Source organism: Danio aesculapii, chromosome 14 (genome assembly GCF_903798145.1).
Source record: "Danio aesculapii chromosome 14, fDanAes4.1, whole genome shotgun sequence".
NCBI lineage: Eukaryota > Metazoa > Chordata > Actinopteri > Cypriniformes > Danionidae > Danio > Danio aesculapii.
This window is the reverse complement of record NC_079448.1, coordinates 7,589,828-7,611,365: the sequence shown is the minus strand read 5'-3', so window position 1 is coordinate 7,611,365 and position 21,538 is coordinate 7,589,828. Positions and strand designations below refer to the sequence as shown.

The 21,538-nt window shown below is 36.8% G+C and overlaps 1 protein-coding gene across 1 annotated transcript in view; it reads right to left on the bottom strand.

The window, feature by feature from the left end:
• Positions 1–3,594: 3,594 nt before the first annotated feature.
• Positions 3,595–21,538, bottom strand: part of kctd8 (potassium channel tetramerization domain containing 8) — a 65,434-nt gene continuing 47,490 nt past the window's right edge. Inside the window, exon 2 of the mRNA XM_056472681.1 lies at positions 3,595–5,942. Within this exon, the coding sequence (XP_056328656.1) occupies positions 5,425–5,942 (518 nt within the window). The 3' untranslated portion in view covers positions 3,595–5,424. The remainder of the gene's footprint in view (positions 5,943–21,538) is intronic.

The window sequence follows — 21,538 nt, the reverse complement described above, 5'->3', positions numbered from 1 at the left end:
ATGTGGTTGAGAAACACTTCATTATAGTATATATGTGCTCATTTTAAATCACTCATAAAAGGAATAAAAAATAAAAACAACAATCAGTTTTCTCTGAGAGTCCATTTAGGATTGGCAATGTTCACACTTGTTTCAATTAAAGTGTGTGTGTGTGTGTGTGTGTAAAACAGCACTAAGTGAATGAAAACCTCCAGCTGAGGTTTAAATCTGAAAGTGCACCATGTTTAAAGGTTCAAGAAACCCTGGAGTACTTTTTTTTGGAGATTTTAACAGATTTGTGTGTGTTAAGCATCAGTTAAGACAACGTTGGCAGCTGTTAGCTTTAATTGTGGGGAAAACTGGATAATTTTGAGCTTTTGTCAGCTAATTTCAGCTTCCGGGTTTGAAATAATTATTTGGGTGTGATCAAAATCGGTGACGTGGTGCAAAACTGCAAGTGGAGTGATGACGCTTCGGTTTCTCATTATTATTCATAGCAGAGTTTTCTTATCCTATGAGAAGACCCCGCTTCTTAATTATTCATGAGACCGCATGATTTCCGAAGGCAAAGCAGACCTGCCAAGCAGTGAGACCTAGTGACTAGGTGAGACACGGGTCGTATGTGTTTGTTTCCACGATCCATGGGGTTTGTTGCATGTTTTTCCCCGCGATGCTGTCTGGCCCAATACAGAAAAGCTGTTGGTTTGCAGCAAGCATTTTTGTCTGGAGAGCTGTATGAGAATTGGAGGATGGTGGTCTTTGTCTTTTATCAGGGGAGTTCGTTACCATCAGGTTACCATTGAGAAACATCGCCTTTATCAGTGCTGCTGTGTTCACCTCTGTTTAAAATCCTCCAGATTACCGGCAGGGCTAATTTTTGGAATAGACAGGGCAAGAGACTGCATTGCTATCCAGTGTCTGCATTTAGACTCGGGGATTGAGGAGGAGAGAAGTCCTTCTCATTTATAGTGTTTATATAAGCACGATTATCTTTAAAATAATATAACAAATGATATATATAATGATATAACAGAGGAAACCCACGCCAACACAGGGAGAACATGCAAACTCCACACAGAAATGCCAACTGGCCCAGCTGGGACTCAAACCAGTGACCTTCTTGCTGTAAGGCAGCAGTGCTAACCACTGAGCCACCATGCCACCTATTTAGGTAACTATATTAGAAAAAGCATTCGATACATGGCTCAAAACTGAAATGTGATTAGAACCACAGGTTTTGTGGTCTGTTTAGCAACTACCAAAAAGAAATTTCGCCCCAGAGACATCTTTTGCACCTTGATTTCTGAGAGTGCAAGTACATACAGTGGATTTAGCTCATGGCAACATGATTTTGTTGCTAATTACACATAAAAAAAAAATTTCTGTGTGTATTTCCTTTTTTGTTTGAAATAAACGAACCATGATGTGTGAACTGACCAGCCTGATCTTATAAGAAAACGTTATTATTTTAAGTTATGTCAGTTTAGTGGCTAATTCTAAAAAGAAGGCGTGGCACCCAACCCCTCCCCTAAACCCAACCATCAATGACAGATGAGCAAATCGTACTGAATTGTACAAATGAGATAGTACAAACTCGAATTAGCCACTAAGATCATGTGAGATAGTGTTGAAACTGACCCTTTGATTGTGTTTAATAATTCAGCTTTCAAATCTAGCATCATAATCCTAATCCAATATTTTAAATATTTAAATGTATTTAAAGACTGAATTTCTCAAGATGAAGAAAACAGCTGAAAAAGAGGTATAACAGTAAAGACGTAACGCAACTCTAGAACGAGTAGATAAACCAGAAAGAAACTAAATGGCGAACGACTGTCCTTTAGTATGTCAACAGGACAGGCAAATACGACTGCAAAAAGAGGAATTTCCTAAAGTCAGCGTGAAACGGAAGTTGCTCAGACTTTTATTTCAGCATGTTGATTGATGTACAGTGGATACAGAAAGTATTCAGACCACCTTAAAAAATTCCCTCTTTGTTATATTGCAGCCATTTGCTAAAATCATTTAAGTATTTTTTTCCCCATTAATGTACACACAGCACATTAATATTATCATATTGATGGAAAAGCAAAGAATTGTTGACATTTTTGCAGATTTATTAAAAAAGAAAAAACTGAAATATCACACGGTCCAAAGTATTCAGACCCTTTGTTCAGTATTTAGTAGAAGCACCCTTTAGATCTAATTTAACTATTAGATGATGCAACACGTTTTTCAAACCTGGATATAGGGATCATATCCATTCTTCCTTGCAAATCCTCTTCAGTTCTGTCAGGTTGGATGATTAACATTGGTGGACAGCCATTTTTAGGTCTCTCCAGATATACTCAATTAGGTTTAAGTCAGGGCTCTGGCTGGGCCATTCAAGAACAGTCACGGCATTTAATGGGGTCTGAATACTTTCCGTACCCACTGTACTTCTAATGGAAACTGAATATTGTGAGCTATAATTTTGCACATCATTCCCTCATAGCAAACTAATGGTAAGAGGGGTGTGGCTAATAATATTGAGGTTGAACTGATGTCAACAAAGACGGACGGACGGACACCAAAAGCAAATGGTCAGTTTGATTTTAACCCAAAAATATTTGGGTGCACAATTTAATTGCCTACCTAAAGAATAACAATGTGCGCTAGCAAAATAAACATTGACATTTTCCACAGACTTTAACAAATGCCACACAACTGTAAATGAATTAGTTAATAAGCATATGGTAATTTGAATTACAATTGTACATTGTTTGGTAGCCCTAATAAAGTACGTATATCGACCTCCGCATTTACAGTAAGTCAAATCTGCGTCATGTGTATGGACACCACACAAACTTATTTTGGGAGTTGAAGGGAGTTTAAATAGAGATATAGGATCCCTATTTCCAGAACATCCTGAAGATGGTCTATTGTATGACCAGATACTGTAGTTGCAAGTACAAGCTGTATTTCTGAAGCAGTTCCGACTGCCACTGCCGCTTGTGTTCTGGAAATGTGGAGAGATCTTGATCTTTCAGAAATCTCGGCTCATAGCAAACTAATGGTAAGAGGGGCATGGCTAAGAATATTGAGGTTGCACTATCAAACTGATGTCAACAAAGAAAAAAAGGACACTCCAAACACGGAAGCAAATGGTCTGTTTGATTGATTTTGACAAATTTTTTTAGCTGCATGCTAACAAATGCCAAACAATTGTAAATGAATCAGTTAATAAGCATATGGTAATTTGAATTACAATTGTAAATTGTTTGGTAGCCCTAATAAAGTACATATGTTAACCTCCGCATTTACAGTATGTCAAATCTACGTCATGTGTATAGCGTACAGTAATGCCTCTGTCTATTGGACACCACACAAACTTATTTTGGGGGTCGAAGAGAGTTTAAATAGAGATATAGGATCCCTATTTCTAGAACATTCTGAAGATGTTAATGTTTATTTGGATGTCTCCAGACGGTATGGCTTTTCCTCAAGTTCACCACTGTTTGGTAGGCATTTGAGGTCTAGTTTAATGAGTTAATAAGCATATGGTAATTTGAATTACAATTGTACATTGTTTGGTAGCCCTAATAAAGTACAAATGCAGACCTCCGCATTTACAGTAAGTCACAAACTTAATTTGGGAGTCGAGGAGAGTTTAAATAGAGATATAGGTTCCCTATTTCCAGAACATCCTGAAGATGTTAATGTTTATTTGGATGCCTCCAGATGGAATGTCTTTTCCTCAAGTTCACCACTGTTTGGTAGGCATTTAAGATCTAGTTTTACGAAACGGATGGCACTATCAATCTGAATGATAATAGAGCAAAGTAGGGTGTTTAGTTGGCTCTGGTTCTCTCTTTATGTTTCCAGTACTCTCTTGTTTGGTTTTTCTCACTGTAAAACGAGGCATATTAAGGATTGAAGTGTGTTGGGTAGTCTACTGCATGACCAGATACTGTAGTTAAAACACAAGTTATCTTTATAAGCTGTATTTCTGAAGTAGTTCCGACTGCCACTGCCGTTTGTGTTCTGGAAACGAGGAGGGATCTTGATCTTTCGAAAATCTCAGATCATAGCAAACACCCCAAACGTGGAAGCAAATGGTTCGACTCTGATTGAAGATTACCTAAACAAACATTTTTTTTAAACGTCACGAATTAATCGCTCATCTAAAGAATAACATGGTGCGCTAGCAAAATAAACATTGTCATTTCACACCGACTTTAAGAAATGCCAAACAATTGTAAATGAATCAGTTAATAAGCATATGGTCATTTGAATTACAATTGTACATTGTTTGGTAGCCCTAATAAAGTACATATGCAGACCTCCGCATTTACAGTATGTCACAAACTTAATTTGGGAGTCGAGGAGAGTTTAAATAGAGATATAGGTTCCCTATTTCCAGAACATCCTGAAGATGTTAATGTTTATTTGGATGTCTCCAGATGGAATGTCTTTTCCTCAAGTTCACCACTGTTTGGTCGGCATTTAAGATCTAGTTTTACGAAATGGATGGCACTATCAATCTGAATGAAAATACAGCAAAGTAGGGTGTTTAGTTGGCTCTAGTTCTCTCTTTATGTTTCCAGTACTCTCTTGTTTGGTTTTTCTCACTGTAAAACGAGGCATATTAAGGATTGAAGTTTGTTGGGTAGTCTACTGCATGACCAGATACGGTAGTTAAAACACAAGTTATCTTTATAAGCTGTATTTCTGTTCCGACTGCCACTGCCGTTTGTGTTTTGGAAATGAGGAGGGATCTTGATCTTTCGAAAATCTCAGATCATAGCAAACACCCCAAATGTGGAAGCAAATGGTTCGACTCTGATTGAAGATTACTTAAACAAAATTTTTTTTTAAACGTCACGAATTAATCGCTCATCTAAAGAATAACATGGTTCGCTAGCAAAATAAACATTGTCATTTCACACCGACTTTAAGAAATGCCAAACAATTGTAAATGAATCAGTTAATAAGCATATGGTCATTTGGATTACATTTGTAAATTGTTTGGTAGCCCTAATAAAGTACGTATGTAGACCTCCGCATTTACAGTAAGTCAAATCTGCGTCATGTGTGCTCTTTCTATTGGACACCACACATACTTGATTTGAGAGTTGAAGAAAGTTTAAATAGAGATATAGGATCCCTGTTTCCAGAACTTACTGAAGATGTTAATGTTTATTTGGATGTCTCCAGATGGAATGGCTTTTCCTCAAGTTCACCACTGTTTGGTAGGCATGTAAAGTCTAGTTTAACGAAACAGTTGGCACTGTCAATCTGAATGATAATGAAGCAAAGTAGGGTGTTTCTAGTTCCTTCTCACCAACATGAGAGTATGTTTCCAATACTCTCTTGTTTGGTTTCTCACTGTAGAACAAGGCCTTTAAGGATTAAAGTTTGTTGAGTAAGCCTATTGTATGAACAGGTCAGATACCGTAGTTATCTTCATAGGCCGTATTTCTGAAGTAGTTCCGACTGCCACTGCCGCTTGCGTTCTGGGAACGCCGGAGGGATCTTGATCTTTCGAAAATCTCGGATACACTGTTTCATTTCCTCCTCTGCACTGGGTCTTTCCAGAGTCTTCCTCCGGGTTAGACCGCTTCCTCCGCCTTCCCGTGGACCTACCCCGCTGGTGAGGGACTGAAACAGCTCACTGTTTCTCCTCTTATCCGGAAGCTCCATCCACTGCACGGAGGAGCCTTTCTTGGGCGGTCGTCCCAGAGTAAGAGTGCTCGGAGGCCGAGATACAGAATGCAGGGCACCACAAGGTGCCAGAGAGCCTCCAACAACCTCACCGCGGGACACCAGGATGGGGCCTCCGTCCTGGGGAGACGTGGCCTCTGAGTGGGTCTCGGAGCTGGATGTGGAAAGCTCATTCAAAGAGGCTCCGCTTTCGCTGGCCTTATCCAGCAGTTTCTCGGACTTGCGCTCCAGTTTAGGGGATGCTGACTTGCAGGCGGGTCCTGGTGGATAGATAAAGAAGAAAAAAATAGCTGATAAAACAATAATAAACCTCTAGAGGCCAATGTCAAAGTTCCACAGACTGAATTGATGAAACGGCCAAGCTCCTTTGTGTTGGTGCTTGCAATAAATCAGCTGCAGTGGATCTTCTCTTTTCATTAGTTTAGTTACACATACGTTGCAAAATAAAATAAAATATGTTTGTGTGGTAAAAAGATTCAAACTTTCTTCAAATGAGGACTTTCTCTGTCCTGCAAAAATTGTGTCCGGATTCATACTTTAGTTTTAAGCATAAAACAAACAATCAAATCTAAAACTAGCCCTAAAATTAATTATTTAAACATTTCTAGACAGAATTAGTAGGATAAAAATACAGATTAAAGTAATATTTGGAAATATTTAGGAAACAATTTTCTTTAGGGATCAATTCTCTCTATTAAATAGTGGCTTATTGCGTGTCTATTATTAATTGTAACTAACTATTATTAACATAATTAATAAAATAAATGATAATTAAATATAATATAAAATGATATACAATTTAATATAATAATTATATATTAATAAATTATATTAATTATATGCCCTGATATACTACGCTGAAGGAAAATGAATGAATTAGTTGTTAATGTTAATGTAAAAATTGTATCTTAATATAAAATGTGACTTAAATATGTATTTTCATGTAAATTTGCATATTTAGCCAGATTTGAATAACTAATGAGCTGTCTTGTACCCTACAAGCAGCAAGCAGAATGAATGTAACATCATTAATGTTTAATATGAATATGGTAATGGCATGATCCAATGAAAAATACAGAAAAATGGGCAAAATCTTAAGTAGGGCTAAATGTTATCAAACTAGATCAGAAGTACAGTATGCAGCATTTCATAAAAAACAAACAAACAAAAAAAAAAACAGGTTCATTTTTCAGCAGCCAAATTTAAATAATCTCGACAAACCTAAAATACTTAAATTATTTACATCTTTTTAGACAGAAAATACAGATTAAGGAAAAATCTGTTACACTTTTCTTTAAGGACCAATTCTCACTATTAACTAGTGACTTGTGACCTGCTTATTATTAAGATATTGACTTGCTTATTAGTACTTATAAAGTACATATTCTATATCCCAAATCCTAAACTTAAACCTAATTATTTATCTTTATTTTAATGATTTGTGTCATTGTGTCAGATTGCACTCCTTACAAAGTAGGCTACTTAATGTATGTTCTGTGAACTTAATCCATTTGACTAAATGGAGCAATTTGAGCACAGTAAAACCCAATAAATGAAGAGAACTCAAACCAACTGAGTACTGCAAAACCCAATAAGTTAAGGCAACTCAAACTGTTTGGGGAAACCGATTGAAACAAACCATTTGAGTTAAAAAAAAAAAACATCTATATGAGTACTGTGAACTTAATACATGAAGTAATGAGGTATTTTATTAACTCAGTACCTTCAACTCTGAGTTCAAAACTCTTTTCAAAAGAGCAGAATTAACTTTCAGTAAAGTTTTTGTTTACTACACCATTACACTTGATTAAGGTGACTGTTGGGTTTTACCAACACAATTTCACGGCAATTCGTAACTTTTTGATTTAGTGGCTAATTCGTACGATCTAATTCGTACAATTTAGTACGATTTGCTCATCCGCCAATGACGGTTGGGTTTGGGGGTGGGCTTAGGTGCCACACCTCCTTTTTAAAATCGTACAATTTCGTATGACTGAACTCGTACGAATTCGTACGAATTAGCCACTAAACTATCAAAACGTAAAATACTTACGTTTTCTCGTGAGATCAGGCTGGTTTTACAGAGTATATATATATATATATATATATATATATATATATATATATATATATATATATATATATATATATATATATATATATATAAATAAAAATCTCTCTCTCTCTGTATTTATATTTATATATATATATATATATATATATATATATATATATATATATATATATATATATATATATATAGTGACTGAAAATAGTTCTAAGTAAATTTGTACATTTATCCTGATTTGAATAAATTGAAATAACTCATGACCTGTTTTACTCCGCTTGTTAAGTCGTGTCGTATCGGTGAAGTACGGATATACTGCTTCCAGGGGTTCAAGCAGCTACTCATTTGAATTGAGAAAATATTTGTTTATGACCACGTTTTAGTCATATTACACATATGTGTATTACACAAAGTGAATTTTATACAAAATCATGGTGTACACAACAGTCTTTGAAGCTCCTGCATCACAAATACCAAAGTGTTAACAATTTTATAAAAAATTATTACTTTCTGGCTATCTGATTTTAGACATGGATATATATATATATTTATATAAAGTGATCGTGATTTTCAAAAGTATTACATCTCTTTGTAAACGTTTATTATTACAGTTTGATAGAGCGCTTGAACCCGGAAGCAGCTTCGCATGACATCACACTTAAGCTGATAAACCAGTGGTTCTCAAACTAGGGGCCGCAAAGAAATTCTAAATGAGATGTAAATCAACAGGCTCATTTGGATAAATCATCCTGAAAGTTAATGTATTTCTTTATTATAAGTTGATCTCAAAAGTACTGCAAATATTAAGCTTTATGTTTGTGTCATTTAAATGCAGTTGATACATTCGCATTCCAGAAAAGAAGAGTGGTGCCACACCACTATGTGCATGGGAACATTTATTAAATAAGCGCTCACGACCGGGCACTTCTGGTGATTTCTGGGACTCGCCTGCTGCTGCTGACTTACGTTTCACAGCCTAATAGGAAAAAATAGGGATATAAAAAAAAACATCAAGACACTTAACCAATACAGCCTTCATTGTAGTATTGCTAGTTAACAGTACAGTTAACTGTGAAAAGGATTTGCCCTGCAGAAAGAGGCCCTCTGCTGAAAAAGTTTGAGAACCACTGCTATAAGCAGCATGTAGAATGAAATGTAACATCATTAATGTTTAATCTGGACAAGATTATGGCACGATCCAATGGAAACTATTGAAAAATGTAAAAAAAATACAATTAAAAAAAACCTATCATGGCTAAATGTTATCAAATTAGATCAGAAGTAGAGTATGCAGCATTTCATTTAAAAAATCTGTTTCAGCAACCCACTGAAATTGAATAATTCAGCATAGAAACCTGTTTTCACAACACAGCCCTCACTGCAAGCCCCCTTAACCGCAGATTTAAGTAGAGGATGTCATGCATGTACTCTGAGGGGCTTCAGTTATGTAATTCAGCCTCAAGCAAACACCAAAGCGCTTGTAAATGTGGTCCATAAATGGTAACCGATTGCTCTTCTGTGGAATATCAAGGTCTAACTGCTTATTAGAAATATGTTCAGATGAAATAGAAGCTGTTCACACTGTACAGATTAAGAAGTTAATATCTTAATCCCCCTATAAAAAGTCCTGTCCTGTCCACATTCCTTTAAGACAGCATTTTCTTGATCTGCAATTTAAGATTTTCTGTAATTAAAATGAAGCTTCACAACTAACCGCATCTAATCTGGTGTCTATTATCTCTGTATTGACTCATAATGATGAAATAATACATTTTTGCAGGGAATCAGGAGCCAGCTGTAACTGCACGCTTCAGCAGGTCTCTTAATGTGATGCAGAGGAGCTGCTAATTGGTGATTAAACGAGGATGTGCAGGTGTAGCTGAAAACACAGACTCCATCAGTCGCTTTTCAGGACACACGGATCATTGAAGGAGACCCACTTGGGAGCAGAACACCTGACCGATGGCCGATGCAGATCCCAGACTAGCAGAACTTTGGTGACTTGAAATAAAATGAATATAAAGTGGAAACAAAAGAGAACAGAACTAAACGGAAGACTTATTTTAATTGAGCTAAGAAAATGTTTAATAATTGTTTGGTTTCACTTAAACGATTAAAAAAGCTAAAACAAAAATCTATTAAAAAACGACATGGGCATATTAAAAAATTATATTTATAAAAAAGAAACAAACACAACAACATTTCTATAATGTTAAAAATGGAAAAGAAAATGTGACCGGGAATATGTATTCATGAAAACTACAATAGTTGTCGAGCACTATGGTGTTTGCAGAGACGGAAGTTCGAGTCCCAGCTCCAGGTCCTTTGCTGATCTTTCCCTTCTCTTAGCTCCCCATGGTTTCTTGTCTATACTCTCCACTGTCCTTTGCAGAGTTGGGTGTAACACATTCCACAGTAATGCATTACTGTATTCTAATAAAATTTTGAAGAATGCAATAATGTAACAAAGTGAAGTTTATTTATAAACTAATTTTGAGAGGATCACGTGCTTACGATTGGGCTGGACCCACATTATCAAATTTATGATTCACCAATCAGATGATTCCTAAGCCACTATAAATACCCTAAGTTCCATATAACAGCCATCTTAGTTTTGAACAATCCCCCCTTCCACTCCTCCTCCTCCTCCTTTGCTAGATGGGTGGCACAGTGGCCCAGGGGTTAACACTGTTGCCTCACAGCAAGAACGTCACTGGTTTTAGTTCTTAGTAAGCCAGCCGACGTTTCTGTGCCGAGTTTACACGTTCTCCCCGTGCTCACATGGATTTCCCCCAGGTTCCTCCCACTGTCCAAAAACATGCAACTTAAGTTAATTGACTAATCTAAATCGGTACCATAGACGTGCATCTAGTAAGTAGTTATCTCCTAAGAGCAATTACTATATGTTTATTAGCTACTACAACAGGGGAGTTCTTGAGATCTACCTGAGCTCAAACTCCCCTCTCGCCTTGCTAACGGGAGGGAGCCCAGGGCTCGAGGATCTTATGAGCTCAGAGCTCTCTCCCGGGACAGCATGCCAAACAAGCTTTATAATCAATCATCAGCTAAGTGTGAACTCTTGAATTGCATTTTAAATTTGTGTAATCTAAATCCCGTTACTAAAGTTAGTGTAATTACGTTACAATACAAACAATTTATGGAAGAAAAAAATGCTTCTTTTAAATCACGTTTTCTGCTGCATTGCATGTGCTTTTAAATTGCTGGAGAACACGAGCTGAAATAGCTGCTGATGAGAGTGTTTGCTTCTTCAACACAGACATTACATTGATTTCACTGAGTATAAAAACAAAATGATTGCTGTGAAATGCAGTCTATGTGCAGCCTCTAAAGAACTTTCGAATGCTTTTAACTCGACCAGAAACTTGTTCAAGCACTTGAATAGAAAGCATTCTACGACAATACTCGTTACTATGGAGGACACCCGCGCCCAAAAACACAGCGGCCTAACTCAGCCTAAACAGGCTAAAGTAAAAAATTTGGTGCCGTATTGAGAGTGAAGGTATCTTTTGAATATGAAGAGAAGCGTAGCTGCTTATTAGGGCTGTTCACAAATATTGGGAGTGCATATTGCGCACACTCTCATTTCCTAGGAGCTCTGAAAACCGCGAGTCACATGACAAGAACTGACCGATTAGCTTCAAACTTTGAAATAAATACATTCGATAGACTAATTACCTCAGACAAGCACAGAACATCCAAAAACTGCAGTGCTTTTGCATTTTAGCCTTTACAAAACAAAAACCATTGAAAATAGTATAGCATTTTACATGAGGAAGTAGAGTCTTTTAGAGAGTAAAGTAGAAAAGAGTGTAAAGTGAGTGATTTATAAAACTAATGTTTTCATATAACTCGAAGATTTTGTTACTATAAACATTATTTTTGTTGCTGTAATTAAAATTGAGACAACTAAACCTCTTTTTTGGCAAAGCCTTACTTTACATGTGTCCTAAAGTTCCACAGTTGACTTGACATTTTTTGATTTCTTGTTCTGGCGGGGTCACTTTTAGCTTAGCTTAGCATAATGAATTAAATCGAATTAGACCATTAGCATTCAGCGTTCAAAAAAGAGTTTTGATAATTTCCTATTTAAAGCTCAAATATTGTGTAGTTGTGTATTAAGACCAACGCAAAATGAAAAGTTACTATTTTCTAGGCCAATATTTCTAGGAACTACACTCTCATTCTGGCGTAATAGATTTCACCGGAACAAGAAATCGGCTGAATGGATTCAAAAATGGTTAAAGTTAACTGTGGAAGACTTGTAAAATTAGCCCTTTTCAAAAAAGAAAAAGAAAGAAAAAAAAGAGCAGCATTCCTAAAACCAGGATTATCACACAAATAGATTAGTCAATTGTCAAAATAAATGCCTGAGAACTGAATTAATAGAATTAGCATCTCACTGGCTCAGTGGTTAGCACTGTGTACGAGCGTCTGTGTAAACGAGAGAGTGTATGGGTGTTTCCCAGTACTGGGAATGGCTGGAAGGGCAACCGCTGGGTAAAACAAATGCCGAGATAGTTGGCGGTTCATTCTGCTGTGGCGACCCCAGATAAATAAGGGACTAAGCCAAAGGAAAATGAATGAATTGAATAATAAATTATATTAAATCAAATTATAACTCTTACAACTGTAAATCACAGACTTTAAAAGTGCACCAAAGTCGCAAAATATTAAAAGAAAAGTCAACAACCTGGTCTGACACAGGCACACACATATGCATACACATAACAAAAAAGGAAGCAAGAGTATAAAATGGAGAGGTTGGCTGCATGTAAATGACTTCATGGAAAAAAGCTCAAAGTGTGATAATACAAGATGACATGCATGGCAACACAGGGGTGCCCTCATTAATGTCCCCCTCATTAAAACATTTCTTGTGGTCTTAATAGTTTTACACGCAGACTTGTCTGAGATCTAGCTGAGAATGTACAGACATGAGAAAAAATGTGAGGCAGTGAGAAAGAGAAGCCAAAAAACACCCCAATAAAATCCAAGCATTGCTATTATTTCTGGTTATACTTAAAGAATGTAATTAGAACAAAATTAATGAACTTGAGAATAGGCTTTATTGAATTGAATCTGTAAGGCAACCGACCAGAACGGCCAAGAAACCTGAAATCTTGAAACTCAATCATTTTCTGTTGGCTTAGTTTCTGATTAATCAGAGGTCACCACAGTGGAATGAACTGGCAACTATTGCAGCATATGTTTTATGTAGAGGATGCCCTTCCAGCCGGCGACACGATGGCTCAGTGGTTAACTGTCCCGTCTGGGTCAGTTGGCATTTCTGTGTGGAGTTTGCATGTTCTCCTCGTGTTGGCGTGGGTTTCCTCCGGGAGCTCTGGTTTCCCCACAGTCCAAAAATATGCGGTATAGGTGAATTGAATAAACTAAATTGGCCGTAGTGTATGAGTGAGTGTGTGAATGTGAGAGTGTATGGGCGTTTCCTACTGGGTTGGGGCTGGAAGGGCATCCACTGCGTAAAATGCTGGAATAGTTGGCGGTTTATTCCTCTGTGGCAACTCCTGCTAAATAAAGGGACCGAAGGAAAATGAATGACTGAACAAATTGGATTGTGATTATGTATTAGTAAATGCTGAACTATGATTATTAACTAATTGAACCTTATTTTAAAATGAGACCAATAAAACTAATCACAATTAAAGGTGTGGAATAAATGTTTTAACATTCTTTTTGGCTGCAACCAAATAAAGATGTACAGAATTTATCTAACTAGAAAATATCTAACATTTATGGTAGTGATTTATTACCCTTTCCCCCCCCACCCCTGAAACCTTCGAGCAACAAATTAAGAATAAACTGTAAGCTGTCATGCACTCAATCATGATCGTGCAGCGTGACTAAAGCAAAGCTGGCTTAACTGGAAAAGTAAAGCGCAGCATTGATTTGCATTAAGCTACTCGGCTTGCATGTGTAAAATGTGCAGTGCGGCGCTCATGTAGACATGATGTTAGGATCCATCCACAACTTAGTCCTGCACAACCCTTGAAGGCATCTCTATCATTTTGTTGTTGGAGTAATCCTGTACTTGCCTGTCTCTCTCACATATTTAGGTTGCTTTAACAGTGTCAGTAGTGTAAATTTTAGTTTATTATAATTATTTAAATATTCATTATTATATAGCATTCATTCAGAGCTGTTCAAATGGGATGAAAAAAAATCATCTCAGTTAGGGCTGCGTAATGTTAGAAAAATCTAGCATTTGGCTATATATACTGTGACATGAGCACGATTTCACCAGATGACTCTCTATTTGGAAAGAATTTATAATGTTAGATTGATTGGGATTATTCTGCAGTGGGAGTGCATCTCCATAAAATCTAATTAACAGTCTATAAACTTTCTGGGGTCGACTGACACCTTTTCGATGTGCTATTTGCAGTGCATTTCTGTATTTGAATGTGTTGTGAGTATTTTTATGCATAACAATCTGCAAATATGATCAAGAAAAAGATACAATTGAAATAAAGTGTTTTATCGTTTTACGAGTCTCAATATTTAAGTACAGCTAGTTAAAACTGTACTGTACTGAGCCCTATGTTAACAGTGTCCAGAAGTGCCATTGACAACTCTGGGCTCAGAGGCGTCTAGGATGGACCTGTTAAGCGAGTACTTAAACACCCCTGACTGGCTATTGTGTTCACATTTATTCTGTTGAGCATGTGAACACAATGGGCAATGAGCGGTGTTTAAGTACACGTTCACATGTTAGCGGTAAATGGACGTTTTTAAAATATGCAGTACCAATCGGTACCAAAATTCCAGTATTGTGACAACACTAGTGAACATGGCCTTTGGCTATAGAAACAAAACATCTTAGAGCTGTATTTAGTGTCGTCCACTTGTGATCAGATTGACAAAAGTTATGTTTATCCCAGGTGTAAACAAGGCTAATCGAAAAAGATACGTTTTCTGAGTCTAACAGTATCCAAGTAGAGTAAATGAATGATAAAAATAAAAATAATTCAATAAAATTAATCGCTGTAAAGTCACAAATGGTACAATTTCTTATGCCTGAATGTTTTTAAGGCCATTATACAATTACAGGCATCAAAATACATGCAAATGATGAATTATAATAGAAACTCAACATTGCATATCGTGCGATGTGACTATTCCAATTTTGGTTCTTGTAACACATTTTAAAAACAGTTGGGACAGGAACAATTTAGGGTTAGTAATCATGTAAATTGGCTAAATAATGATGTGATTTGAAAAAGGTGATCTCAACAAGAGATTATATTTATAATGATTTGGTATAAAAGCAGCATCTAAGAAAGGTCTAGTCCTTTAGGAGCAAAGATGGGCAGAGGACCACCAGTTTGCTAACAAATACATGAGAAAATGATTGAAATGTTTAAAAACAATGTTTCTCAAAGAAAGATAGGAATATTTCACCTTTAACAGTGCATAACATCATTAAAAGATTCAAGTAATCTGGAGAAATTTCAGTATGTTAAGGACAAGGGCGCAAGCCTAAGCTGATCTACTGTATTCTCTGATCCCTAAGACGGCACTGCATTAAGAATCATCATTCATCTATAAGCGATATTACAACATTTGTCAACCAACCTTTGTCAAGCACCACAATATGTAGTTACATCCAAAAATGCCAGTTAAAACTGTACTGTGCCACAAAAGGAAGCCCTATGTTAACAGTGTCCAGAAGATCCTCTAAACTCTGCTTTAAAATTGCATTAGCAATTGGTTCCAAAATTTCAGTATTTTGTCAACACTAGTAATCATAGCCTTTGACTACCTCTGGAAGCGATGGAAACAAAACATCTTAGAGAGCTGTATTTAGTGTCGTCCACTTGTGATCAGATTGACAAAAGTTATGTTAATCCCAGGTGTAAACAAGGCTAATCAAAAAAGATACATTTTCTAAGTCTAACAGTATCCAAGTAGAGTAACTGAATGATAAAAATACAAATAATTCAATAAAATTAATCACTGTTAAAGTCACAAATGGTACAATTTCTCATGCCTGAATGCTTTTAAGGCCATTTTACAAAACACAGGCATCAAAAATACATGCAAATGATGAATTATAATAGAAACTCAACATTGCATATCGTGCGATGTGACTATTCCAATTTTGGTTCTTGTAAGACTTTTTAAAAACAGTTGGCACAGGAGCAATTTAGGGTTAGTAATCATGTAAATTGGCTAAATAATGATGTGATTTGAAAAAGGTGATCTCAACAAGAGATTATATTTATAATGATTTGGTATAAAAGCAGCATCTAAGAAAGGTCTAGTCCTTTAGGAGCAAAGATGGGCAGAGGACCGCCAGTTTGCTAACAAATACATGAGAAAATGATGGAAATGTTTAAAAACAATGTTCCTCAAAGAAAGATAGGAATGTTTCACCTTTAACAGTGCATAACATCATTAAAAGATTCAAGTAATCTGCAGAAATTTCAGTATGTTAAGGACAAGGGCGCAAGCCTAAGCTGATCTACTGTATTCTCTGATCCCTAAGACGGCACTGCATTAAGAATCATCATTCATCTATAAGCGATATTACAACATTTGTCAACCAACCTTTGTCAAGCACCACAATACGTAGTTACATCCAAAAATGCCAGTTAAAACCGTACTGTGCCACAAAAGGAAGCCCTATGTTAACAGTGTCCAGAAGATCTTCTGAACTCTGCTTTAAAATTGCATTAGCAATTGGTACCAAAATTTCAGTTTCGTGTCAACACTAGTAAGCATAGCCTTTGACTACCTCTGGAAGAGATGGAAACAAAACATCTTAGAGAGCTGTATTTAGTGTCATCCACTTGTGATCAGATTGACAAAAGTTATGTTAATCCCAGGTGTAAACAAGGCTAATCGAAAAAGATACATTTTCTAAGTCTAACAGTATCCAAGTACTGAATGCTAAAAAAAAAAAACAATTCAATAAAATTAATAATTGTTAAAGTCACAAATGGTACAATTTCTCATGCCTGAATGCTTTTAAGGCCATTTTACAAAACACAGGCATCAAAAACACATGCAAATGATGAATTATAATAGAAACTCAACATTACATGTCCTGTGACTATTCCAATTTTGGTTCCTGTAACACCTGTAACAGCGGTAAATGGACATTTTTAAAATATGCAGTACCAATTAGTACCAAAATTCCAGTATCTTGTCAACACTAGTGGACTTGGCCTTCTTGAAGTGGTGGAAAATGGACAAGCTCAAAACATCTTAGAGCTGAATTTAGTGTCATCTACTCCTATGTTAAATCACAGGTGTAAACAAAGCTAATAGAATAGCTAATAGCTAATCGAAAACTAGAATGAAAGTAAAGCCAATTCATAAAAAAAGATGTGCTAAAAATAAACTCCTAAGCTTGCCGAGTAAATCAACTGACTGAGCTGAAACAAAAACTCAATTCGCACCATAATCAGCTGTCACGAGAGCGCATACAACCTTCGTGCTGCAAATTGCCAAGCTGCGCATCTGAAGCAGCGGCGTATCCATTTGCTGAGGTCAAGGGGTCTCAGATGCAGCTGTAGATGCTCAGCGTGACCTTATTAAACCCAGCAGATGTTCCCTCTACACTCCCCTGCCATTCGAAATTAGCACGAGTGCTCCAAACATTCCGGAACGTCCTCCGATTTTGCCCATTCCGCGTTAAACAGTCATTCCGTGTTTTAAAACGAATATCCTGCCATTAAATAACATACGGTGAGTTGATCATTAAGGCACATGTGGCGAGTTGGAGGCATTTGAACAGTCTGTTCGTTCTACTGTTGCTTCGTAATCTCTACAGCAGCAATAACCATCAGGGCCTCCAGCAAACGAGCTCGCCGGGCTAATGAATGGTTTCAAAATGCACACACACACTTCCCTTCTTGTCTGGAAAACAATTACACATGTAGATCCACAGATTAGCTCTTACTGGTGTGCTTCGTGCACGTGTGGTTCAGAGGAACACAGCGATAGCTTCTCTTCTTTGAGTAAATACGGGATATATCAAGGTGTCTTTGGGTTAATGAAATGCATAAGAGCACACAAAAATAAGCAGAGGTCATACCTGTGCTGGCTTTATAGGTGGAAAAAGGTCATAAAATATCTCTACCCAGGCCATGAGCTCTAACATATGGAGGTCAGACTGATAAATATTGGAACAGGAGGTAAAACTTGAAAAAATTGCTGTCCTCTTGCATCAATTGAGGATTTGACATTCAAAGATGCAAATTTTTTAGTTGATAAAATGTTCTTTATAATTAGCAGTGCACCCAGTGTGTTGTAAGTTAACATCAGTCATTCATTCATTTTCCTTCAGCTTAGTCTCTGATTTATCAGAGGTCGCCACAGTGGAATGATCGGTTTCGTATCGGTTCAGTAATAGGTCATATCCGGTTATTACGTACTGATGTCATTTATCTCATATGAGCTATATTCAGACCCCCTAGATTTTCTCGATTCTGCGATCGCGGCATCCAATACAAAATCCACAAAAAGTTGAAATTTTTTTTGCAATCCTGCTAATTCTTTAAAGGGAACCTATGGTGAAAAATCTACTTTTCAAGCTGTTTGGACAGACATATGTGCATGTATGGTGTATAGACCGTCATATTGGGGTGATATAAACACACCCAGTCCTTTTTTTTTTCAATTTAGCAACATAAAAACAGTGGACCAATTGGAGCGGTTTTCAGATTGACCGCAACTTTATGTAGGAGTGTGGTCCCCCCGCCCACCGAATTGATTGACAGCTGCAGGTATTAACATGTCCCGGTAGTCACGTGTATAATCATATAAACAAGACCAGACGTGTGCAAAGCAACCGGGAATAAAAGGTGTGTTCAGTTTGCTAGGATCATCAATCCTCATCAAATGTGATCAAGAGCAAGTTTCACATGTTTAAAATGTTTTAAAACAGAGCATGTGTGTAATGAATTACAGCGATTTAGCTTAGCTTTACTTTATCAGCACAGCCGCGTGTCAGAACAATTATAAAGGAAGACGCTTCAATCGCAGTTTGTGGACGTTAATTCAGGTTTATTTTGTACATTAACATAACAGATATTCATACACCAGTAGAGATTAACCTGTATCCTGTCACATTTGCGTACAAAAAGAGTGCAAAGCTAAACGGGCGCTCTGTCTGTCTGTGTGTGTGTGCGTGTGAACTTTGTGTGACTCTGCGATGCAACTGCATAATAAATACTCATTGGTAAAGTTCTTACTGTAGTAATTCTCACAAACGCTACGCGAGATCGGCTTCCTTTAAGTCTGTCTGTTGTCTGATGCAGCCGAGGGAGGAGATTAAGTCACGCAGAAAGGGCGGGGAGGACTAGCCTTAAAGGAGCAGTACACCAAAACCGCCACCCACTGCAAAAATGTATAAATAGGAATTTAATATAAGGTATAATAAAAAATCTGATGGGTGTTTTGAGCTGAAAGTTTACACACACATTCTGGAGACGCAAAACACTTATATTAAATCTGAAAAAAGGGCTAACCTAGGTGCCCTTTAATTAAACGCAAAATAATCGCAAAATAAAAATCTCATAAATTCATCAAATTCCAAACCTTATAATCAAATTTGATTTATTTCAGTTTGCAATTAATTGTTTTACATGACTTAGGCCCCGTTAATACTGTCAGGTCTTGATCTCCAATACTGATTTGTTGCATATATCAGATGTTTTTGCCTGTCCGTTAACATGTTCTTTCATTTGTGACCCATTTGCGATTCATGTGTTTACATTTGCCATACAATTTACGATGTTGCGCATGTGTAAAGGCTAGCATCTGCGCTACACTAGCCACATTGGAAGAAAATTGTCTTGCTTTTAGCTTTGCAAAATAGGCGAAGTTCGCCCAACTTTATTATTAATGATTTTGAGGTGGAGGGGGGGGGGTGGGGGGGCGAAGAGCCATCATCACAGCTTGCGCCTCTGGTTTATATATGGTGTCCTCCACCATTCAGAGGAATTTGTGGATATGAGAGAGATCTCAGGTCTGGTGGGAACAAATTGTGGTGACTGACCACTTTCCTCGTTCATGTTTCCTCTGTGGTTGTTGTTGTTAACTGCGTCGGCGTCTCCACACACGCTCTACCTTCTACGTCGTTATACCGCTGAGAAATACCATATTGTCGCAAGTTTAATGACATAAAACGGAATTCCTCAATAAATCCGATCTGCCTGTTTACATGATTTACATTTCCGATTTATATCTGATTTATTTCCACATATGAAGGAGGCCTGAAACCGATCTCTGAATATCCGAATGCATGCATTTTTCATGTTTACGCGGTCATATACAAGATCCGATCTGTTTCAATGCAAAGATGGGATTAGACATTGTGGCTTGAATTTGCCGTTTTAAGCGTTTGATGTGCTTCAGACTGCAAAAGAAAGTGGGAACATCTAACAATTAGCAATGGAACAGACAGAAAAGCAAGCAGCTTACAGTGATGGAGATTGGTTAAAGGATGACGGCCGCTGGATGTGACCGAATTTAGGGACATCATTTGTGCTTTACATGTATGGATGGTATTAAGTCGAATCAATAGAAGATTTCGTTTAACTCTTTCCCTGCAGTTAACGAGGGAAAACGCTTCCCTGCCAATGACGAGTTTTATGGCAATTCATGTTTTAGGTGAATTACTCTACATGATGTCAGATGCTCCAGGGAGTGAAATCTGAGAGAAAGTAAGAACGTAGATAAAAATAAGAGTTATACAACCTTCCTTTGGCTTAATCCCCAATGTTTTTGATCTGTGTTAGATCTTATCTTGACAAGAGATAAAAATAAAGCACACCTTACATAGTAGGCTACCTAATATGATGTTTATATACATCTGTACACACTGTAAAGACCCAAAAAGTTTTGAACTCAGTGTTGAAGGTAATGAGTTCCTTAAATACCTTATTACTTCAACTTAAATGGTGTAAGTACACAGTACTCATATAGATGTTTTTAACTCAAATGGTTTGTTGCAATCGGTTTGCTTAAACGGTTTGAGTTGACTTAACCTATTGAGTTTTACAGTACTCAGTTGGTTTGAGTTCTCTTCATTTATTGGGTTTCACTGTGTTCAAATTGTTTCGTGTACTCAAGTGGATTAAGTTCCCAGTACTCATTAGGATTAGTTTTTGAACTTAAATGGTTTGTTGCAATCGGTTTCCTCAAATGGTTTGAGTTACCTTTAACTTTTTGGCTTTTACAGTGTATTGTATTTAATTTGCAACCATTTTGATCATTATCATTCAAACACATGAGCATTTTTCCTCACAAAAGACATGAAAATAGCAGATTAACATGCTACTTCACTCCAGTATGGTAAGAAAATGTATTGCATATTGAAAATTGGGAAATTGATTGACAGGGCAGTTTTAATGGCAACCGATTGCGTGTAACTTGATAAAGAGGCAATTATACATTTTCCACACTGATTTGTTTCAAATGAACTAGTCAATCATATCCAGATTTTAGGGTAACTCCTCCACCAAAATATCCTTTCAAAACTTGCATATACCACATATCTTTATATATATATATATATTTTTTTTTTTTTTACCTAGGCAATAACGGTAGAAATGTTCTTTTTTTTATAGCAAACTCCTTAAGGTTTAAACGCCTACAGAGAAATAGATTTTTCAAAAACAAACAAACCCTGTGAAACATTTATGGGAATATAAATGTGAGCCCTGGTGCTCTTTTATATATAGACATAAAAACACCTTTTAATCATAAAAACTAAACAAATACACCAAATGCTCCTCG